This window comes from Corythoichthys intestinalis, chromosome 8 (genome assembly GCF_030265065.1).
Source record: "Corythoichthys intestinalis isolate RoL2023-P3 chromosome 8, ASM3026506v1, whole genome shotgun sequence".
Lineage (NCBI taxonomy): Eukaryota > Metazoa > Chordata > Actinopteri > Syngnathiformes > Syngnathidae > Corythoichthys > Corythoichthys intestinalis.
This window is the reverse complement of record NC_080402.1, coordinates 19,595,317-19,617,822: the sequence shown is the minus strand read 5'-3', so window position 1 is coordinate 19,617,822 and position 22,506 is coordinate 19,595,317. Positions and strand designations below refer to the sequence as shown.

Sequence of the window (22,506 nt, the reverse complement as noted above, 5' to 3'; positions counted from 1 at the left end):
AACTGACCAAAACAGTTTTCTTTGCATTTCAGTAGTTTTGACACCCCACCCCACCACACAAAAAAAAAATTTAAAAATACAATTTTTGGCTGCGTGGCGACCTTCACATCGGGGAGTTCCCGCAAGAAATTATAACTAGAGGTCCGATCACGTCATTTTCAAAGTATCGGAATCGGCAAAAAAATATCAGCCATGCTTTTTTTTTTTTTTTTAATTAAATCGTTTTGTAATTGTATTTAACATTACAGACATAATATGTTACACTCAACCAGAGCCTTTAGTTTAGGCTTAAGGTAGGGTTATCAAATTTATCCCGATAACGGCGGTAATTAATTTTTTCAAAAATGTATCATGTTAAAATATTTAACGCAATTAATGCATGCGCTGCATGTTCCACTCAACGTATTGTCGCGCTTAATCTGTAATGGTGTCATTTTACTTATATATAGTGATAAAAGGCAGCGTAAATGAGTACAGTGAATTTTGGCAGCCTTTGGAGCCTTTTTTTAATTGGCAAAAGCCTTACAATCCCTCTCCCTATGATTAGAAATGTCATGGGAAGCAATGTGGGGAAGCAAGGTAGCAATTGATCTTTTTCTTAACACCTTATGTTATTTCCCAACGCAGAGAAGATATATCAATTGGTAGCACTACGCACAGTAGTGGTTCCACTTCTCATCATGCATTTGGGCATGGCTACAGTATCATTTACTGAAAGCTCAACAAATAAACTAACCCTAACCCTAGATGGCAACATTTAGTCACAATATACAGTCACAAGTCTTTCTATCCGTGGATCCCTCTCACAGAAAAAATGTTAATAATGTAAATGCCATCTTGAGGATTTATTGCCATAATAAACAAATACAGTACTTATGTACTGTATGTTGAATGTATATATTCGTTCGAGTTTTATTCATTTTTTTCTTAATGCATTGCCAAAATGTATATGATCGGGAAAAATTATCGGGAATGATTGGAATTGAATCGGGAGCAAACAAAAAGCAATCGGATCGGGAAATATCGGGGTCGGCAGATACTCAAACTATAACGATCGGGATCGGATCGGGAGCAAAAAAACATGATCGGAACAACCCTAATTATAACCACTTTCACCCCTGGCAGTAGCCCCAGACACGGCGCTCCGCATACGCATAACACGCACTGCTCGTAGGGCACCAACTGCCTGAAGGGGCACCAAAAAAAAAAAAAAATCAAGTTTGTAAAAAATAGTTTGTAAAAAATCCTTAAAAATAGTAATTGTAATAATAACAACAATATATAGTATTTAAAATAAAACTTTGTAGGGCCACTAACAACTGATTCTTGCACTTTAATTTATTTTTTTTTATTTTAAATTATTTAGTTTTATTTATTTGAGTATTTGGTGCCATTGGTAGTTTTTTTTTTTTTTTTAATAAAGACTTAATTATTATTATTTATCTATTATTTTTGTTTTTTGTTTCATTTTGTTTTTGTTTGGTTTGACAGTTTGTGAAACATTTCTGAATGTGAATGTTTGTGAAATATTACTGTTGACATTTAAGTTGTTTCGTAAAATAAAGCAATACTGACAAATGTTCAGATATTGTTCATTTCTATCGTTGAGGGGGTGGATGGGGGGCTGGGGGGGTGGGGGCACCACAAAGCATTTATGCCTAGGGCACCAACTGCCTGAAGGGGCACCAAAAAAAAAAAAAAAAATCAAGTTTGTAAAAAATCCTAAAAAATAGTAATTGTAATAATAACAACAATATATAGTATTTAAAATAAAACTTTGTAGGGCCACTAACAACTGATTCTTGCACTTTAACGGTTGTATTTATAATTCATTATTTATGTTCATTTACAGATTTTTATTTGTAAGTAGTTGAGGAATTTTTTTTTTTTTTTTTTTTTTTAGTTTTATTTATTTGAGTATTTGGTGCCATTGGTAGTTTTTAAAAAAAAAAAAATTATAAAGACTTAATTATTATTATTTATCTATTATTTTTGTTTTTTGTTTCATTTTGTTTTTGTTTGGTGTGACAGTTTGTGAAACATTTCTGAATGTGAATGTTTGTGAAATATTACTGTTGACATTTAAGTTATTTCGTAAAATAAAGCAATACTGACAAATGTTCAGATATTATTCATTTCTATCGTTGGGGGGGGTGGATGGGGGGCTCGGGGGGACGCATAGCTAGCGCCGGCCCTGAGTAGCCCTACGCTGGATTTCGACCTACTTGAGCATTGAGCATTGTAGTTTTTGTTGTTGTTGTTTGTTTGTTGTTGTTGTTTTTTGCCCCCCTAGGTAAAACTAATGCCCACCCACACCTGGCATCCTGGTAGCACCACTGAATGGCAGCCAATAAATTAAGATGGCTGGATTCTCAAGCCTGCCTCCTAAGTAAGAAAAAGGAGCGCGCGCACTGTATCCTGCGCGTTCACGACACGCTGCGCACAGACTGCCTGTGTAGAGAGATAGAGACAGACAGACGTAGAGAGGGAGGGAGCCGATATTAGTGGTGACAGAGAGCAGCAGAGAGCACATATACTTTAGACGAGCGCATGCGACAAGGTAAGCACGGATGGAGCTCGACAACTGATCACTAGTACACGGTTTCTACGTCCCGTGTTGTGTTTATTTAGCGGTGCAAGGCCCGATGTGACGATTCTGTGTTTGTTTGTGTCCGCAGATGCTGAGCGTCGCCTTGCTGTGCATGTGCGCCGTCACCCTCGGACGCGTCTCGGCTCGCTCCGACAGCGGCAATTTTTTGGATGATAAGTGGCTTGCCGGAAGATGGGATAGATTCAGAGATGTAAGTCACGTTTCGCCACCCGCTATTTCCCCTGATGTGTACGCGCGTATGTTTGTGTGTGCGTGAGTCACGCGCTCACCACTGGCGACTGTAGATTCAATGCGAATGACCCTGGCATGTATGTGTCCTTGCCTGCCAAAGACAGGCTTTTACACAAATACACATGCATATAGGCCTTAATTGCGTGAATGTACGTTTCTTGGGTGTTCTTGCGTGCTCGTGTTGTTTACGTCACAAAATGGCCAATTTACACACTGCTTTTAAAGTGGTTTCCATCTTCTCAGGAAGTCTGTTTAAAATAATGTTATCTTGCCTCTAGCGGTTTCCCTCTTCGCCCTCTGTCAAGTAGTGAGTGTGTTTGGTTCCTGGTGCTCTCGGTTCATATAACAGGCTTAAAGGAAGGTGCTGTCAGCCACCATTACCCCGACATGCCCAAGGCCACTTAGTGCTGCTGCTCATTGTCGTGGTGGATAGCATCGAGACTCTCATCATCATGAGCTCGGCTGCAAAGTGGGCTGCAAGGAGATTCTGTGCTTCATCCTACAAGGACATGCACACACATATCTCCAGTATCTCTAATAGGGCTGCATGATTTTGACAAGAAATCTTAATTGCGATTTTTATGACAAATATTGAGACTTTATTTGCAATTTTTACATTTCATACTTTTAAACAGTGTTGTCACAGATTACTTGTAGAAGTAATTTAATTACTGATTACTAGGGTTGTTCCGATCATGTTTTTTTTGCTCCCGATCCGATCCCGATCGTCTTAGTTTGAGTATCTGCCGATCCCGATATTTCCCGATCCGATTGCTTTTTGTTTGCTCCCGATTCAATTCCAATCATTCCCGATAATTTTTCCCGATCATATACATTTTGGCAATGCATTAAGAAAAAAATGAATAAAACTCGGACGAATATATACATTCAACATTGTTTATTATGACAATAAATCCTCAAGATGGCATTTACATTATTAACATTCTTTCTGTGAGAGGGATCCACGGATAGAAAGACTTGTAATTCTTAAAGAATAAATGTGACTTTGTATATTGTGACTAAATATTGTCATCTAGTTTATTTGTTGCGCTTTCAGTAAATGATACTGCAGCCATTTAACTTCTGCCCAAATGCATAGTGGGAAGTGCAACCATGACTGTGCGTAGCGGCACCAATTGATATATCTTCTCTGCGTTGGGAAAAAACATAGGGTGTTAAAATGATCAACTACTATCTTTCTTCCCCACATTGCCTCCCACGTTATTTTTAATTGCTGAGAGCAGTATTGTAAGGCTTTAGCCGCGTAAAAAATGGCTCCAAAGCTGTCAAAATTCTCTCTACTCATTATACGCTGCCTTTTAGCGCTATCTATAGGTGAAACGGCGTCTTTATAGATTGAACGCGACAATGCGTGAGTGGGTCGTGCAGCGCATGAGTTAATTATTTAACGTGATTAATTTTTAAAAATTAATTACCGCCGTTAATGCAATAAATTTGATAGCCCTACTTTAAGCCAAAACTACTCTGGATGAGTGTAAGACATTTTGTCTGTAACGTTAAATACAATTAGAAAACGATTTAAATTTAAAAAAAATTTTTTTTTTTTATTTAAAAAGGCATGTCTGATATTTTTTTGCTGATTCCGATACTTTGAAAATGACGTGATCGGACCCGATCGATCGGAATCTTTACTGATTACTGATTACACCTAAAAAAGTAATCTAGTTACTTTACTGATTACGTCATTATCAAAGTAACTAAGTTACTTTAAAAATAATCTATCAGTTACTTTTTTACCCATTTTTCTCCCTTTGCCGCGTCAACATAAGAATGTCAACAGAAAAATGTCCTCACATGTAATTGACTTTCCGATGATTGAATTTAAAGGGGAATATCAGAATTTCGCGCTAGCTTAGCCACTCCGGAGCCCTGAAACTAACAAATATTTGACAAACTGCTTGGAATTTGTTGAAATCAACTCCACCGATCAATTAAACCCCGCTAACCTCTAAGATTAAGCCTAATGTCAAAACTTCTGAATTTCAGGTTATGGTTACGTGTAGAGCTGGGAATCTTTGGGCACCTAACGATTCGATTATGATTACAATTCAGAGGCTCCGATTCGATTATAAAATGATTATTAATGTACCCCCCTCCTTTTTTTTTTTTTTTTTTTTTTTTTTTTTTTAAATGTTTTGTACTTTAGTTCCAAAATTGTTCAAAAATCCTCTCAGGCTAAACCAAACTACTATTTCAGTATCAAGTTAACATATAACAGTAAACAAATATACAAAAATAACAGTAAATAAAAAACTCCAGTCCCCCTTCTGTATCAGCAGCTTTATTCAAATAATTTAATGTTGTGAATCAACTGTTACAGTTGTTAAAAGTGCTCCCGTTATTTTACAATTTCCCTTCTGTCTACTTTTGTCAAAGTTTTATAACTATTTCATCATTTAAAGATAGATTCAAGACAAGATTCTGCCGATTTAGGAGTATTTTAGATAAAAAGTTAATTAGGTTCGCCACAACAGAGCCTTCTAGAGAGGTCTACTGCTTTAAGATGGCGGCTGTTAACTTACGCCGGAAAGTCTGTCATTTCGCATCTCTGTTCAATAATACATGTTCTAACACCGACGTCGTCTGTCATTTTGCATCTAGTTCTACATATATATGATATCTACTGTAGCCGTATGTTTGTAGCATCTAGCAACTGGGCGTTGTATGTAGCGGCTGTCAGCCACAGTCAGGTATGATTGTTTTTTTTTATCTAGCGGCATGAGTTGAACATGATATTTACTCTCGGTCCGTTCCTCATTGCGTCCCAAAGACCGCGCTGACTGTATTTTACTTCCGCTTTACCTGTTATAATTCAATAATCGGAATTTGGATATATTTGAATCGTTCTCGAATCTTCCACGGCCAAATCGCGAATAATCTAAGAATCGGAAATTTCGCACGTCTCTAGTTAACTGTATACCAGTGGCAATGTAAAACAATGCAGACTGCACAAAATTGCAAAGGTGTTGGCGGGCACGGATGCGCGTGCAAAACCCGGAAGTACTCCTCTCAACACACACGCAGTCAATTTGGCCACAAAACGTGGCGGCAACTAAGCACTTTACACTTAATCAGAATTACAACACATCCCACAGATGCTAAACGAACACATCACCTCACGGCATAAATGTGCAACACGCATATGATGTAAAAAAAGCTTGCCAATTTGGAGCAATGACTGCCCGTCGTTGCTACGGCAAAGCTACGAAACGGCCGCGCATGTAGGGGGTCCAACCTTTTGCTGATACCCTCCAGAATGAAGGAAAAATATTCACCTTCATTCATGGATATCCACAGATCAACATTCCCTCACAACGTCTCAAGACTCGGCTCGAATGTCCATCCGCCTGGCCCACGCCTTTCAGTCCCACAACACATGTGACGCGAGACCAAAACAGGAAATAGCTAAGAGGTTGTCATGGAAACACGTACCGGGAACCTTTTATTTTAGCATTTTCTATTCAAAATGCTCTTCGAACATGACTACAATATTCTTCATTCTACATACATTATGAGGCAATAAAAAAATAGTAGCGCAGAGACACTAAGGAAACTAACGTTAATCAAATTACTGGTGTAGAAAAATGAACGCGTTAGATTACTCGTTACTGAAAGAAAGTAATCAGATTACAGTAACAACACGTTACTGACAACACTGCTTTTAAATGCATAGAACAAAAATTCTGAATGAAAGAAGTCATTACTTTTACAAGTATTTTGTAAATTATGTTGACGAGCATGATCCAGAGGCGGGTAGAGTAGCCAAAAATTTTACTCAAGTTTACTACGTTTATATCGCAGGTCTTAACTCATTTACTCCCAAAAACCTATAAATAAGTTCTATTTTTAATTGTTTCAGTGTCCCAAAAACGTATTTATACGTCTTTTACATTTTTTTTACAAGCGGCATCTCTAGGTTCTGTTGCACCTAAACTGCAAAGCACATTGCTCAAAACTCATTTTACACTAAAACTGGCCACTGGAGGGCAGTAGCGCATTTTGTAAGAACTCATCTCGGGCCAAGAAAGGAAGTGAAGAAAAAAAGTCAGGAAACGGAAGTTGTAGGGATCTTGTGAAGACGCTTGAGAATTTGAGAAAAATGTGGAGAACGATCGGGGAAAAAAGGCCAACAACACTGGAGGAGTGTTTTGAAAAGAAAACGAAACAATCGTCAAAGAAGGATTCAAGAAAATCTATCTTGATGAGACAGACGGTGATGGCCACAACAGCGTCAGGTTCCACGCGCGTTCTGTGAAGCTCACGTTGTGTTACTCCTTAGTCCGAGGTTGAAACCAACGATGAAGATGATGAAAAAAGTGAGACCGAGCAACAGATTACTGGGAGCCACCTCATTCAACCAGGATCAGCCAAGAACCTTCCCCGATGTTATGTGCACAAATAGTTCAACAGTTCAATAGTTTAGTTATGTATAAATAAATTGTTACTTTGCGATCAAAAGCTCTATTTGTCTTGTTGTTTATATAATTTTTTAGAATGAAAAGATTATTCAGATGTTTGGAATGTCACAAAAGCAAAACATAGCTGTGTTAAAGTCAAAGTTATGTTTGAAAAGTATGCTTTTACAAAATTACACAATAATACAAAATTTCTGTTTCTTCATCAGAAATTGGAAAATTGCTCAAACTAAGCTATTTTCTAATGCTGATTTCTAAAGAATGGAAAAAGATAAGAACTAACTTTTTTTCTGCTGAAAGAAGAGAGTCTAATCTTTCTTTTGGTGGGTTCCATGTTCATATAGCAATAGAACAGAATTTTCTGTGGGCCCTACAAAATAAGTAAAAATCTAGAAAAACGGCTGGGAGCGAAGGGCCTTGCTCCGGTGAAAATGGCTGGGAGTGAATGGGTTAATGTACAAATCCGATTTTTTTGTCGTATCTGTTTTTGGGCGTGCCCGTTCAGACTGCCTTTGTCCATTGAGACCGTTCAAGTATTACGCATGCGCACTAATTCGCAGTCCGACATGTGCTGAGCAAGAAGATCCGCATGCGCATGTAACACAGTAGTTCTCGTTTGGTGTTGCTAAGAATGGAACACCTTATTATACATAGGTTCGACTCAAGGAGCAAGAGCGACTAGGAAAAAAAAATACAAAAACAACATTTATTAAACTATTATACAATATATAACAACACACGAACCATGTAAATCAAAAATATTACTTGGTTGAATAGTCCCTTCACAGCCTATTGCTGCCGTGCGTCAATTTCCGTTCTCCTATTCAGTGTATGTGTGTTAGTGACGAGATTTGTCGTTCACTTGAGTAAACGAATCCATTCCGGTTCGTTCAGTAAAAAGATTCATTCAAACAAATCGTTCAACGAATCGTTCGCCCCCCTCATCTCCCTCCCCGCCCAAACGAATCGTTCGGTTACTGAACGGGAAGTGACGTTGCCGAACGAATCACCAAAGACCGCTTCGCAGTATAACTGAACGGGAAGTGACATTGCTTGGTCCCTCCCTCTCTTCCATATTGACCACTCGTCGTAGTTTCAGAAATGAGTGACAGGCGGTATCATTCTGCTTTCACAGACAGCCTCGTCTCCCTCCTGCTGCTGCAAAAGCGAGGGAGAACTTCCGCGTCGTCTGTCCTAGCTCTATGGGCTCAAAGTCATGGCTCGTGCTTGCATTTCGATTTAGGACACGGTTAAACATTTTCCTTTTGTGAGGGGAGTAGGGGGCGGGGGCGCACGGACTTTCTTTAGCAGGTTCTTGATCACACATACAATCACATATACAGCATGTTTGCTGTCACGAAAATAAAAATACATCGAAAGTTTAATTTCTGAATATGGAACGACCAACACATCATATTTACATCTCGCTCTGTTGTATTTTTGTTTTTTTGTATTAAGATGATCGTGTTGAATTTTTGCACTGGTATTAATAAATAAAATAATCCGGTCAGCTCCCCTGTCGTCCCCGCATCTCAGATCGTCAAATGCTGACGAGAAATAATTGTTTGCTCTTTACGATGTCGCCTTTCTACTCTCATTAGTCTGTTAAGAAAAATGTAGACATATTGCGACATCTCCAGTGTCCGCATGCTTTGTTTTTGGGCGCTCGAGTAGCACATGATGGACGGATTGACATAATTTGTCAAACCAACCAACACCTGACACGAAAAAAAAAAAAAAAACACTCGGAAAAAAATTACATGTATATACAGTTTCATTGCAAATCAGTATTATGGTGATCATATTGTTTTTTTGCACTGGTATTAATAAATAAAATAATCCGGTCAGCTCCCCTGTCGTCCCCGCATCTCAGATCGTCAAATGCTGACGAGAAATAATTGTTAGCTCTTTACGATGTCGCCTTTCTACTCTCATTAGTCTGTTAAGAAAAATGTAGACATATTGCGATATCTCCCGTGTCTGCGTGCGTTGTTTTGGGCGCTTGAGTAGCACATGATGGACGGATTGACATAATTTGTCAAACCAACCAACACCCGACACGCTGACACGAAAAAAAAAAAATAAAACACTCGGGAAAAAATTGACATGTATATACAGTTTCATTGCAAATCAGTATTATGGTGATCATACTAAATATTTTTTTCTGTGCACATATGAGGTAAATATCGCTGCCATGAAGCCTCCATATAGTGACAGTTCTCTGCCCGCTTCACTGCCGTCACGCGACCGCAGCTCAGCTTTTGCTTGCCTCTTAGCTACCCGTGTTTTAAATTACTTTAAATTTGATAGTATGTCGTCATAGGCAGTCACGAGTTTGTTGAGAAAAGTACTACTCTAAACAATGCTCGCTAGATTTGTGTGGTGTTTTTGTCTGTTTGAGCAGCATTTGATAGGCTCCACGTTAACAAATATGTGACAAAGTCATTTCCTTTCATTTTCTGATTCGTTCACCGCATAGTCATTACTGGAAAATCAAGTTAGCAGCAAGCTAGGTCAGGAACCGGAGGACCGAGTCACTGAACGGGAAGTGACAAAACTCAGTCTTGCCCCTCTGCCTGCACGCTGGCTGCTTATTGGCCACACGTGGACGTGAGTGACAAACGCCCTGATTCTGTTTCCGCTCCCTCCCCTGCCCGCGATGAGGCTGGCGTCTGATTGGTCGTGTGCGATGTCAGAAGACGCTGCCGCTTGCTCAACGCCCTCCCACGCAGCGAACAAGCACCACCTTCACAAAACGAATCAGTGCAGATGATGATTAGTTCGGTCTCGTTCACCAAAACAATTCGTTCAAAAAGACGAATCGTTCGCGACCGATACAACACTAATGTGTGTACTACCCGGGTAGTGTGACTGTATATTGTATGAAGGATTTTGTGGTGAAGGTGAGCTTATCTGCTCCCAGGGTGATGCTCCAAAAGTTGGTTGAAGTAGAAGAAAAATGGTCGTCTTCAATCCCGCCTTGAATCAGGCCGAATCCTCCTTGACATCAACGCTGTCACTCTGATGTAGATCCAGCAATTCAAAAAAAAACAATCTGCATATTGAGGACTTAAATTAATTTTCAGCCAACTATATAATGTATAACATGTCATCTCCCTTTTCTTATATCACGTACAACTTCCAATACTGGTCAAAATAGGTCGTTTCTAAAATCAACAATTTGTTCATGAAGGGTACAGGGACACATACTAGCTCACATATAGCAAATACTTTCCAGAAATGCATCAACATACAATATTAACATATTTGTATATGAAAATATAACATATTAGTATATTTTCAATTTCCTCCGATTGTTTTTTTTTTTTTTTTTTTTTTTAGACAAAAAGACACAATATTTTGTAACTCAGCTCTACAGGAAACTGTGTCTATCACATAACCGTTAGCATAGTAGCATACAGCATAGCAACTCACCGGAGTCTTGTATCACTCAGAATAACTCAAAAGTAATTCGCCCATTAAAGCAGTCTGGAACTTGTCTGCAACAAAATCAACCTTTTATGGTTTCATGTACATAAAATTGAACACGTTATTTATTTTTCTAAACTATTACCAGTTTCTTTTTAGTCTGAGTCTAGGTCGCGCTAGCATTAGCAGTTTCTCCATTAGCGTTCATAGCATCTCCATTTCCCAAAATGCAACGCTCATACCCTCACTTTTAGTGGAATGCCTGATCATGTAGTGCCATCTAGTGGACATTTTAACCCACAACAGTCATCTAAAATACACTTCTTAATAAAAACCATGAGCTGTACTTTTATCAGGGTTACGCGCAGAAGCATAAAATCAAATGACTACTCATGCTAGCTGTCATCTGTCATTCCTGGGAGATACTATTTTGATTTCCAAAAAGAGGACACAAATAACAGACATAAATAATCCCCGTTTAGGCTTACATTCAAATTTTATATGGATCCATAGCATGCACGCACTGTCCGTGGATGTCACACACACATACGGGCAGTTTGCTTCGACACTCAGCCGTGTAAGCAATCTTGAAATATTGCTCATATAGAGCAGAGAGAAAACATTCATTCTCAGGCTTATCCTCAACCCATTTTCATTTTTTTATGACTGTTGTCAAGCCCGACCCTTCCCACAAAAGCCGTGTTCCAGGCAAGATAGGCGCTAACGCACAGCTGCACCGCTACCGTAGTGCGCCGTCTCTCTCTTTCTTTGATGTCGTAATTGCTGCATGAATTCCAATTTCGGAGACTTAACAGTTCAGACCGCGTGCGACATTCTGGAAAAATGTGGCCCAGATCGCATTCAAATCACATACGAGAATGACGCAGATCGGATTTAAAATGTTCCACTTCTATGCGACTTGTCCCGTTCAGACCGTCAAGTTAATGCCTCACTCGAGTCGGAACACGAAAAAATTGGATTCGTGCATTAAGACCTGCAGTACGAACCCAGCCTAAGAGTAGTGTTACTTCAAAATAATATTACTCAAGTAAGAGTAGAACTAGTCATCCAAAAATGTACTCAAGTATAAGTAAAAAAGTATCCAGTTAAAAGAATACTCAAGTAATGAGTAACATTTTGAGTAACTGCTTATTTTTGTTGGATTTTTTTAAAATCTTATTTAAACAATGGTATTTTTTTTCTCTCAGCACAAATTTATCTATATGAACTGTTGTTATAATGATACCGTACAATAAACCATTACTTGCATTACATTAATTGCTTAACTTGTTCATGTTGTTTAGTAAGTGATACTTAAATCATTTAGGTATTATTCATTTAACAACATAACCACTTGAAATAAGGTTCTTGCATAAATACTAGAGCTTTTAGCTGCTTTTAATGTTTTGTACATTAGTTACAAAAACTGTTTAAAAAAAAAAAAAAAAGCCTCGCAGGCTTAAATAAACGACTATTTCAGTATCATGTTAACAGTTAAAAACAATAAATAATATATTCAAATCCACATTCTGTATCAGCAGCTTTAAACTACATTCAATTGATTTAATGTTGTGAATCAAATTTAAAACTATTTTAAAGATAGATTCAAGTCTTAGGAGTATTTTAGATAAAAAGTTAATTAGGTTCGCTTGGAAGGTTCGCTACAACAGCCTTGCAGGGAAATCTACTGCTTTAAGATGGCGGCCGTTTACTAACGCTCGCATCTAGCTTTTTGAACATATGCTGCTAACGCCACCAAGTCTGTTATTATGCATCTAGTCCTATATAAATATATCTACCGTACCATTACGTGGACGTAGTTTGTAGCAGCTGTCGGCAGCAGTCAGGTATATTGTTGTTGGTTTTTTTTATCTTTTTTTTTTTCATCTCGCGGCATGAGTTGAGCCAGAGCCGTGAGTTGAGCATTGTCATTACCCAACAGGGGGCCGGGTAATGACAAGCATGACGTTCAGCTACTCTCGCTCCGTTCCTCATAGCGTCCTGAAGACCGCGCCGGCGCGCTGAGTGTGTTTTACTTCCGCTCTACTTGACATACTTCAATAATCGGAATTTGGATGTTTGTGAATCGTTCTCGAATCTTCCACGGCCGAATCGCGAATAATCTCAGAATCGGAAATTTCGCACACCTCTAATAAATACTATGTTTCTTTTTTTTTTTGACTGTGTAATGTAGCTGTATCTCTTAAAAAATATTAGGACTATTGATCTTTATAATACTGTAGAGTTGGCCGCACAGTATGTTGCGAACACCTAACAGTTTAATGTGTGTCTACTCTGGTACTTATGAAAAATTGCATTTCTTTGTCTCATTCTGATGATATGGGATTCTCAAGGACAGAGGCCAATGAACATTTAATTCACTCAGACGATAGTGGAAGATCGGGTGATTTGTGTGGCTCTTAAGGTGCATAAACAATATGAAGGTTGCCTCGCCATTGGCTTTCTGGTTATCTTTGTAAAGACAACATTAAATAGTCAAGTGTTGCAGGCCAGAAGTCGAAGAGGAACTGTGATTGTTTGTGTTGAACAAATCGCCTACTTCTTCAAAAGCACAGGAGGGGTTCAATTGGTTGCATTTAAACATGAGTTGAAAAGAATTTTTAATAGTCATGTGACAGTATACAATGCTCTAGGAACTTCCTGTTTTATTGAACTACAGGATAGATCCACAGATGTTTCCGAAGAACTGATTCAAACATATGAAAAGCATTAACAAGCCAAAACATTATTTGGGTTTTAAGCTGATAACGTTGTTTATCAAATCAAACACTTATATGTTGCCATGTATATTACTTGTGCACAGGATAGGCCAAAGTAACACTTTGAGTTACTTGAAAATAGATTCTCAAGCAGTACTGAATAAGACCTGTTTGTCTTACTATATTTGCACGTATTCTGCGATGCTCTTTACTTTAATCTGATTTAAATGTTAAATTTAAGCATATACTGTCTGACTTTTATCTTCACAGCCATAAGCGGGCCTCCTGCTAAGTGCACTAGATAGGATCTCGGCTACTGATTTAATGAAAGTCCTGTTGGGAGAGCGCCTGGGGCTCTCTCAGGCGCATCTCAATTTTTAGACTTTGTAGCAGAGTTCAGTGATTCGCTTTTGGGGAAAATTGGGAAAACCCCAAAGATGAGTTGTGATTAAGAGCCTAACACTTTATGTTGACAAACTTCTTTGGAATATATTGTCATACTGCTTTTAATTTTTTGTTCAAAGTGAATACACTACCCAATAAAAAACGCAACCAAATGCAAAAATACTCATCCATTTATGATTTTGTAGCTAGTCCCAAGATAGTCATCCATTTAGTCATCCAATTTTGTAAAGGTAGGTTAGAACTAGGCATGTGCCGGTATGAGATTCTGACGGTATTATAACTTTTGGCAAAAAATATCATGGTTCACCAGTAAGGCAAGGCAAGGCAAATTTATTTATATAGCACAATTCAACACAAGGCAATTCAAAGTGCTTTACATCACATGAAGATCATAAAAATCACATTTAAATCAATACAACGTAAAAACCAAGACAATCAAAATCGGAAATAAAATTATACATAAAAATCGCAAAGTGCTTTACATCACATCAAGATCATAAAAATCACATTTAAATCAATACAACGTAAAATCCAAGACAATGAAAAAATAAATAAATAAAAATAAAACAAAAACTACTACTACTACTAATAATTGAAATCAGCAATGGAGATAAGCACAAGAGGAATAGAAAGCGAGTAGATTGAAATATATAGACAGTTATGGATATGCAGTGCTAAACAAAAGCGTTTTTAGCCCTGATTTAAAAGAGCTAACAGTTTGAGCATACTTCAGACGTTCAGGTAACTTGTTCCAGAGGTGAGGAGCATAATAACTAAATGCTGCCTCACCCTGCTTGGTTCTTGTTCTTGGAACATGCAGAAAACCGGTTCCAGACGTATCACGGTATTACAATTACATCTCTAAAAGGTGTTACTTGGTTTAAAAAAATTAATATATATATATATATTTTTTAATTAATAATTTTTTAAAAAACATTTTAGGCCTGCAGCTGTCAATTATTTTAGTAGTTGATTAATCAATGAACTAGTTAGTTCGAATAATCAAATAATCGGATAAGGAACATAAAAAATTTAAATACCTGACATGAGCCTCAAACGGTATTAAAAAAATAAATAAATGAGGATATATGTACAACAAAAGAACAATTGGCTAACTTACATAGCAAAAATCCACTAGTTTAAATGCTATAAAATGCCAACGTTTTTTGTTTTTTTTTACAATGCTCTTAACAAATAGTTAAAACACATATTCCCACAAAAAATGGCTAAATATACCTTTAAATTTGGAATTCATTAAAAAAAAATAGCTCAAACAAAAACTCTGCTTATGTTGGTCTTAACAGGGAGCAGCTGGATTCAGCCATGTGAAATGGGGCAGACTAGAGGGCAGTGTATCCACCCAAATGAATGAAACTAAAGGCAAACACTTTCAAAACAAACCATTACAATGCAACTTTAATTAAACGAATACTCGAGGCAGGAAAATTTAATTCGAATATTTTTTTTCTAATCGAATACTCGAGTTAATCGATTAATCGTTGCAGCACTAAAACATTTTCCCGTTCAACAGAATTTTTATTTTTCAAAACATATTAGCTAATTGAAACATAAGTATAATGTTAAGTTAAAATAATTTTTTTAAATAACTGAAATATTCTAAATGAAATTAAAATTAAAATAAATGCAGTTGTTTAGGTGAGCGTTAACCCACGGGTTTGCAAGTGCTTACGTCATCGAAGCGAAGGCGGTTTCCGTTCATATGAATGCGCTGCGACCCCCCTAATCGAATTCTTCCATTTTGGAGGCAGGATTTAGAATTTTCCATCTTTGCCGACACTTTATGCACGCGAGGCCATTCCGCTACTTAGTCATTGCGTCTTTGTGTCGCAATCGCCATGTAAACTGCCCCTGAATGTAGTTCAAATCTGCTGATACAGAATGGGGACTTTAGTTTTTTGTTTACTGTTTTGAACTGTTAACTTGATACTGAAATAGTCGTTTATTCAAGCCTGAGAAGATTTTTTATTTAATTTTATTTTTTTACAATTTTTCAATTTTTGTAACTAATGTACGAAATATTAAAAGCAGCTAATAGCTGGTGGGGGGCATCAATAATCAATTAATAATTGAATCGTCGGCTCTGAATCGTAATCGAATCGTTAGGTGCCCAAAGATTCCCACCTCTAGTGTTTACTAACTATTAATTTTGTATAAATGTGAAATTATATTGGAGGTATTGCATCCTCAGCAACCATCGTCCACAAACATGTTTATCATGTCGGCTGGCCCTCCTCCTCTTAGCCACGGCTGTCTGTTACTTCTCTGTAGCCGAAGTATTCCCATGCCAGCGATTTTGTTTTCTTCTATGGGGGAAAAAGTTCAGGAGTTTCACCTCCTCCAGCCATCGTGTAGCACAGCTGATTCACTGACAGCGTACAACAACCAGTCAGGGAGGGTTGAGCCTTGCAGCTGCAAGTGAGGGATTTCTCCCTGCATTTTTGGGACATAAAAGATAGCTAATACCGTAGGAACGGTATGACAGAAATGTTTTGTGGATTTGAAACCGTGACGTTTTCATACCAAGGTATACCTTGAACCCAGTAATTGACACATGTCTAGTCAGAACATTATATTGTCTGTAGACATTAAAAATATAGAGAATATAATGCACACTGGAGAGATGTCTTTTGTAAATGTTTATTATTATATATATGGAAACAGTTTATTAGTATCCTAGAGTGGTTCTTGACAAAATCGTCCATCTCTTTCATGGCCACTAATTTTGATAATTACCGTTTTGGCCCAAATATAAGACGGCCCTGATTATAAGACGACCCCCTCTTTTTCAAGACTCAAGTTTGAAAAAAGACTTTTTGAACACCAAATTAATTTTTATACAGAAAATCATTATAGTACATCTGAAACAAATGATTATAACAATATATTTGAGAGAAAAAGCATGTTAACGTATTGGCCCGAACATAAGACGGTATTTTTTGCATTGAAATAAGACTGAAAAAAGTGGGCGTCGTCGTATATTCGGGGTCTAGACATTATACCCATTGACGACGCTAGATGGCGCCAGATATCATTGACGCGAATGTTGAACTTGAGGAGTAATGTTCTGTTACGACAGATCTTAATATCTTAAGAATTAAAAATCTTAAGAATCTTAATATCTGAACATTTAAACATGTGAACTGAAGTCCAATCACATTAGTAAATGAATGGCTTCTGGTTTTTGAAATGTAAATAAACCAATCTATTGTGATAAAACAACAAAATTGCAATAGCTGCATTAACCAACAAAGTGAGGTCTAACTGTAACTGTAGTCTTGAAACAAATCTGAATAAGGAAAAACATTGCAATAAAATAATGCAAACTGGTTAAACTTGAGAGTACCTGAGATCTGTCATGACAGAACATTTCTCCTCAAGCTCAGCATTTGCCTCATTGATATCTGGCGGCATCTAGCGTCATGAATGGGTATAATGTCTAGACCCCGAATATAAGAGGACTCCCACTTTTTCAGTCTTATTTCAATGCAAAAAACACCATATTTTATTCGGGCCAATACGGTAATTTCTCATCCCTGTTGTACTTAGACGATATGATACAAAACCGTACTGGACCCATACTTTGTTTAGGGGGTTCAAATAATGACCATTGGATGACCTCCACCCTATACCCTAACTACACTTGATGATTCCAGCAAACTGAGAATATTAACTAGTAAAAAAATCTTTTTCTCCGTTTTTCAGAAACTAAAATTCCGAAGAAGCATGAATGTTGTTATGTTAGAGTTAGAGATGTCCCAATCGATCGGCATCCCGATCGATCGAGCTGTCAAACCGCACAGTAAATCTCAAGCACTCCCTGAAGCAATCACGTCGTACAGCCGGGCAGTGAGGCTTCAGACGTCATCATTTTCGGAACCTCCCCTAAATGAAGTGAGCCTCGGTACGCGCTTCACAAAAAAGTCCCTTCATTACTCGACACATGCTCCGAAGGCTCGGCGCACCTCGTGACATCACTACATTTAGTTTGCTTTGTACTTTGCTTTTTTTTGGACTTCATTAAAACCAATTTTGAATTCACCTCCACCTTGCCTCACCTCCCCGTTTCCCTGCTTTTGGGTCCACCTCGCTTCCATGTTGTGACAAAAACATGATTAATAAAGCAGAATTGAACTAATTGGTTTTTGCAAGTTTTTGTCTTACGACTCTAGTCAAGAATGCACCGGTCCCACAAAGGAACAACAAAAAGCAAAAAACAAAAACTGTCCAATCAATGGGGAAAACCCAACCCATGGTTGCATGACAATGCAATAACGACATATGACATGGAATCCTATGTTGTTAAGTTGTGTAACATTAGTTACCAGTTGTTTTCCTTGTTGTGAGGAAAAACAATGAGTCCTTGTGAATGTTGGCTTAGCCGTGTCGGACTGTTAAAAAAACATAACGCCTTGTCAAACCTGATCCTATAATTAGCACCTAAACAAAAAAATGTTCCGTCTTTGCCAGAAAGGTTTTGCATCTTAGAAGGTTCCAGATTAATCAACTCAGAAGCTTTAAGAACGTAAATAACACATAGAACAACTAGAAAATGCAATTACTCAAGTAATTGCTCTCCTATGGGCAACTTCCTGTAGATTTTTGTTCACTTGCTTTTAATTTTGGGTCATTTTCAGGTCACTTTCTTGTTAACTTATTGCCTACCATTGATGGTGCTGGACGTCCCATCCATTTTGACCCGAAAATCAAAACGGATGGGACATCCAGCGCCGTCTATGGCACTAAAAGATGCGCATTCACAGCCAGCCGAACCAGTTTAAAGTAATTAGACGTCTGGTGTTGTTAATGGCAGGCATGGAGTTGATTTTAGGTGACTTATGTGTTCATTTGAGGTACTTGACAAGTCACTTTCTGTTGATTTTGGGTCAGTTACTACATATCTGAGGGCATTCCGGGTTCACTTCCTATAAATTTTATAACATTTAATGTTTTGAGCACATTTCTCTGGTCACTTCCTGAAGATTTTGGGGCTTTTTGTAGGTCACTATTAGAGATCGATCGGGTCTGATCACGTCATTTTCAAAGTATCGGAATCGGCAAAAAAATATCGGCCATGCCTTTTTTAATTTTTTTAAAAATTTTTTTAATTAAATCGTTTTCTAATTGTTTTTAACGTTACAGACATAATATGTTACACTCATCCAGAGTCTTTAGTTTAGGCTTAAGGTAGGGTTATCAAATTTATCCCAATAACGGCGGTAATTAATTTTAAAAAAAATGTATTTCGTTAAAATAATTAACGCAGTTAATGCATGCACTGCACGACTCACTCACGCATTGTCGCGCTAAATCTGTAATCCCGCCGTTTTACCTATATAGAGAGATAAAAGACAGCGTAAAATGAGTAGAGTGAATTTTGGCAGCCTTTGGAGCCTTTTTTTAAGTGGTTAAAGCCTTACAATCCCTCTCCCTACGATTAGAAATATCATGGGATGCAATGTGGTGAAGCAAGGTAGCAATTGATCTTTTTCTTAACACCTTATGTTATTTCCCAACGCAGAGAAGATATATCAATTGGTAGCACTACGCACAGTCATGGTTCCACTTCCCATCATGCATTTGGGCATGGCTACAGTATTATTTACTGAAAGCTCAACAAATACACTAGATGGCAATATTTAGTCACAATATACAAAGTCACAAGTCTTTCTATCCGTGGATCCCTCTCACAGTAAGAATGTTAATAATGTAAATGCCATCTTGAGGATTTATTGTCATAATAAACAAATACAGTACTCATGTACTGTATGTTGAATGTATATATTCGTCCGAGTTTTATTCATTTTTTTCTTAATGCATTGCCAAAATGTATATGATCGGGAAAAATTATTGGGAATGATTGGAATTGAATCGGGAGCAAAAAAAGCAATCGGATCGGGAAATATCGGGATCGGCAGATACTCAAACTAAAACGATCGGGATCGGATCAGGAGCAAAAAAACATGATCGGAACAACCCTAGTTAGAGTTCATATGTGAATGTTTCCTGTGCTCTCTAGCTCATAGAGGGTAAATGATGCAAAGAAGGTACAGACCTGAAGGCGTTTTCCACTTCAGCGCACCTCATTGTTGATCTGTGCGTGTCAGTGGGTGCGTGCTTGAACCAGACGGGCTGAGTACAGTGAAGACATGAACATTTCTCCTGTTGGACGTTAAAATGGAGTCTAAAGTGAAGGAAGCCATTAGGGTTCAATTAGCATAGGATGGCTCGCTGGTGTGGTCTATTCTGAATACAGTAAATGGAAGCAGTTATTAAAAGCAACATTTTCCTGAAGCAATCGTTTTATCACAAGTGCATAATACTGTAAATGAGGAGATGAGTTATAGGCCTTGAGAGTCAAAGGGTTTTGTTTGTGTGCATTTTTGCAAATGATGTGAGAAAATTGTTGCGTGAGAGGGAGGTGGAAAGCAATACCGACATTGAAAGAAGACGGAGCGTTAAAGTGAATACTTTCTATTTTTAAACACTCAGGAAGCAATTAGATCATCCATGGGATAATTTAGGTGCTCTCTGTTTTGGAAAAATATGGCAGGTGATTGCATATGTACACTGAGGTGCATTCATCTACTCATCTGTTTGTAATGTTGAATCATTGTGCTGCACAACAATTAGTGTGAGGATGTTACTCTAGTTTGCGTTTTAGCATTTACATGACGGTTCGAATCCATCCAGCCCTTTTCATGTCTTTACTAAGGGCCTGGCCTCCATCATGCAATGGCCTCTTTCATAGCTTAAATAGGAGGAAGCTCACACAGAAGACACATTGAGTGCTTCCTCGCTTGAGTTCATTTCATTTGGATTCATTAGTTTATTTTAATCCACAATATGATATGATGACCTTGTAGAGTGAAATGATAAAAAATGTGTGGCAAAAATGAATCAGCAATAAAGGATGAGAAGGAGGCAGTAATACGAGCTGAGGATGAAAAAACCTGAGTTGCACCCTCTTGACATCACGGGGGGTGGGGGCAGGAGGGGAAGAGGAGGAGGCTTTGACATTAAAATGTCAGCCTTTGGAAAAATAACACAACTCACAAGCACACATATGTACTGTATCTATTTAAACAGACAACTGGCAATGCTGTGCTAACATGTACTGTACAGTGCCCTCCATAATTATTGGCACCCCTGGGTAAGATGTGTTTTTTAGCTTCTAATATATATATATATTTAATTTGAATAATATGGGACCTTAATGCAAAAAAAGAGAAAAATCCAAACTTCAACACAAGTGCATTTATTCAGTGGGGAAAAAAATCCCACATAAATAAATAATTATCTGACATCAAATAATGTGTGCCACAATTATTAGCACCCCTGGTGTTAATACTTTGTACAACCCCCTTTTGCCAACAAAACAAGGTCCGGGGACTGAGATGGCCATGGGAGGAGCTTGATTTTGTGTCCGGTGAACCATTTCTGTGTAGATTTGGCCATATGTTTAGGGTCATTGTCTTGCTGAAAGACCCAGTGACGACCCATCTGCAGCTTTCGGGCAGAGGGCAACAGATTTTGATTTAAAATATCCTGGTATTTCAAAGCATTCATGATGCCATGCACCCTAACAAGGTTTCCAGGGCCTTTGGAAGCGAAACAGCCCCACAGCATCACTGGCCCACCCCCATACTTCACAGTGGGTATGAGGTGCTTTTCAGCATGCGCATCTTTCGTGGCACGCCAGACCCACTTATAGTGTTTGGTTCCAAAAAGCTCAATCTTGGTCTCATCTGACCAAAGCACACGGTCCCAGTTGAAGCCTGGGACCGTGTGCTTTGGTCAGATGAGACCAAGATTGAGCTTTCTGGCAACAAACCCTTTTTAAAATTGCAGTATGTACAGTATACTCTAAATACCAAAAGAAAACATTACTATCCTTGGAACAGTTTTTGCTCCTACAAGTGAAATGTTTGGTTTTAATAAATCTAAAAAATAATATGTCAATGGTACTGAATGAGTTTAATCAAATTCACAGACGAGTTTGGTGCAAATCATTCTTCAACTGGACTGAAAAACGAGTACCGGAATTTTCAGACTATAAGGCGCACCTGACTATAAGCCGACCCCCACAAATTTTGACACAAAAACAGCATTTATTCATAGATAAACTGTACTTGAATATAAGCCACAGCTGTCCTCACTGTATCATGAGATATTTACACCAAACAATATCAACCAGTAACACTTTATTTGACAGCTGCATTATAAGACTGTCGTACGCGTCCTAAGTGTCTTTGTGTGGCATGAAAAGTGCTCTAGAATAAAATATTATTATTAGGTCTGTCAAAATTATCGCGTTAACGGGCGATAATTAATTTTTTAAATTAATCACGTTAAAATATTTGACGCAATTAACGCACATGCCCCGCTCAGATTAAAATGACAGCAGTGTAATGTCCGCTTGTTACTTGTTACTTGTTTTTTGTTGTTTGGCACCCTCTGCTGGCGCTTGGGTCCAAATGATTTTATGGGTTTGGGGAGTGAGCATGGTGTAATGACATCAACAATGGCGGGCTACTAGTTTATTTTTTGATTGAAAATTTTACAAATTTTATTAAAACGAAAACATTAAGAGGGGTTTTATATAAAATATCTATATCTTGTACTAACATTTATCTTTCAAGAACTACAAGTTTTT

The 22,506-nt window shown here is 37.9% G+C and overlaps 1 protein-coding gene across 1 annotated transcript in view; it reads left to right on the top strand.

The window, feature by feature from the left end:
* The first annotated feature begins 2,410 nt into the window (after window positions 1-2,410).
* spock3 (SPARC (osteonectin), cwcv and kazal like domains proteoglycan 3) overlaps window positions 2,411-22,506 on the top strand; it is a 51,464-nt gene continuing 31,368 nt past the window's right edge. The window contains exons 1-2 of the mRNA XM_057843462.1: window positions 2,411-2,560; window positions 2,679-2,801. Of these exons, the coding sequence (XP_057699445.1) occupies window positions 2,679-2,801 (123 nt within the window). The 5' untranslated portion in view covers window positions 2,411-2,560. The remainder of the gene's footprint in view (window positions 2,561-2,678; window positions 2,802-22,506) is intronic.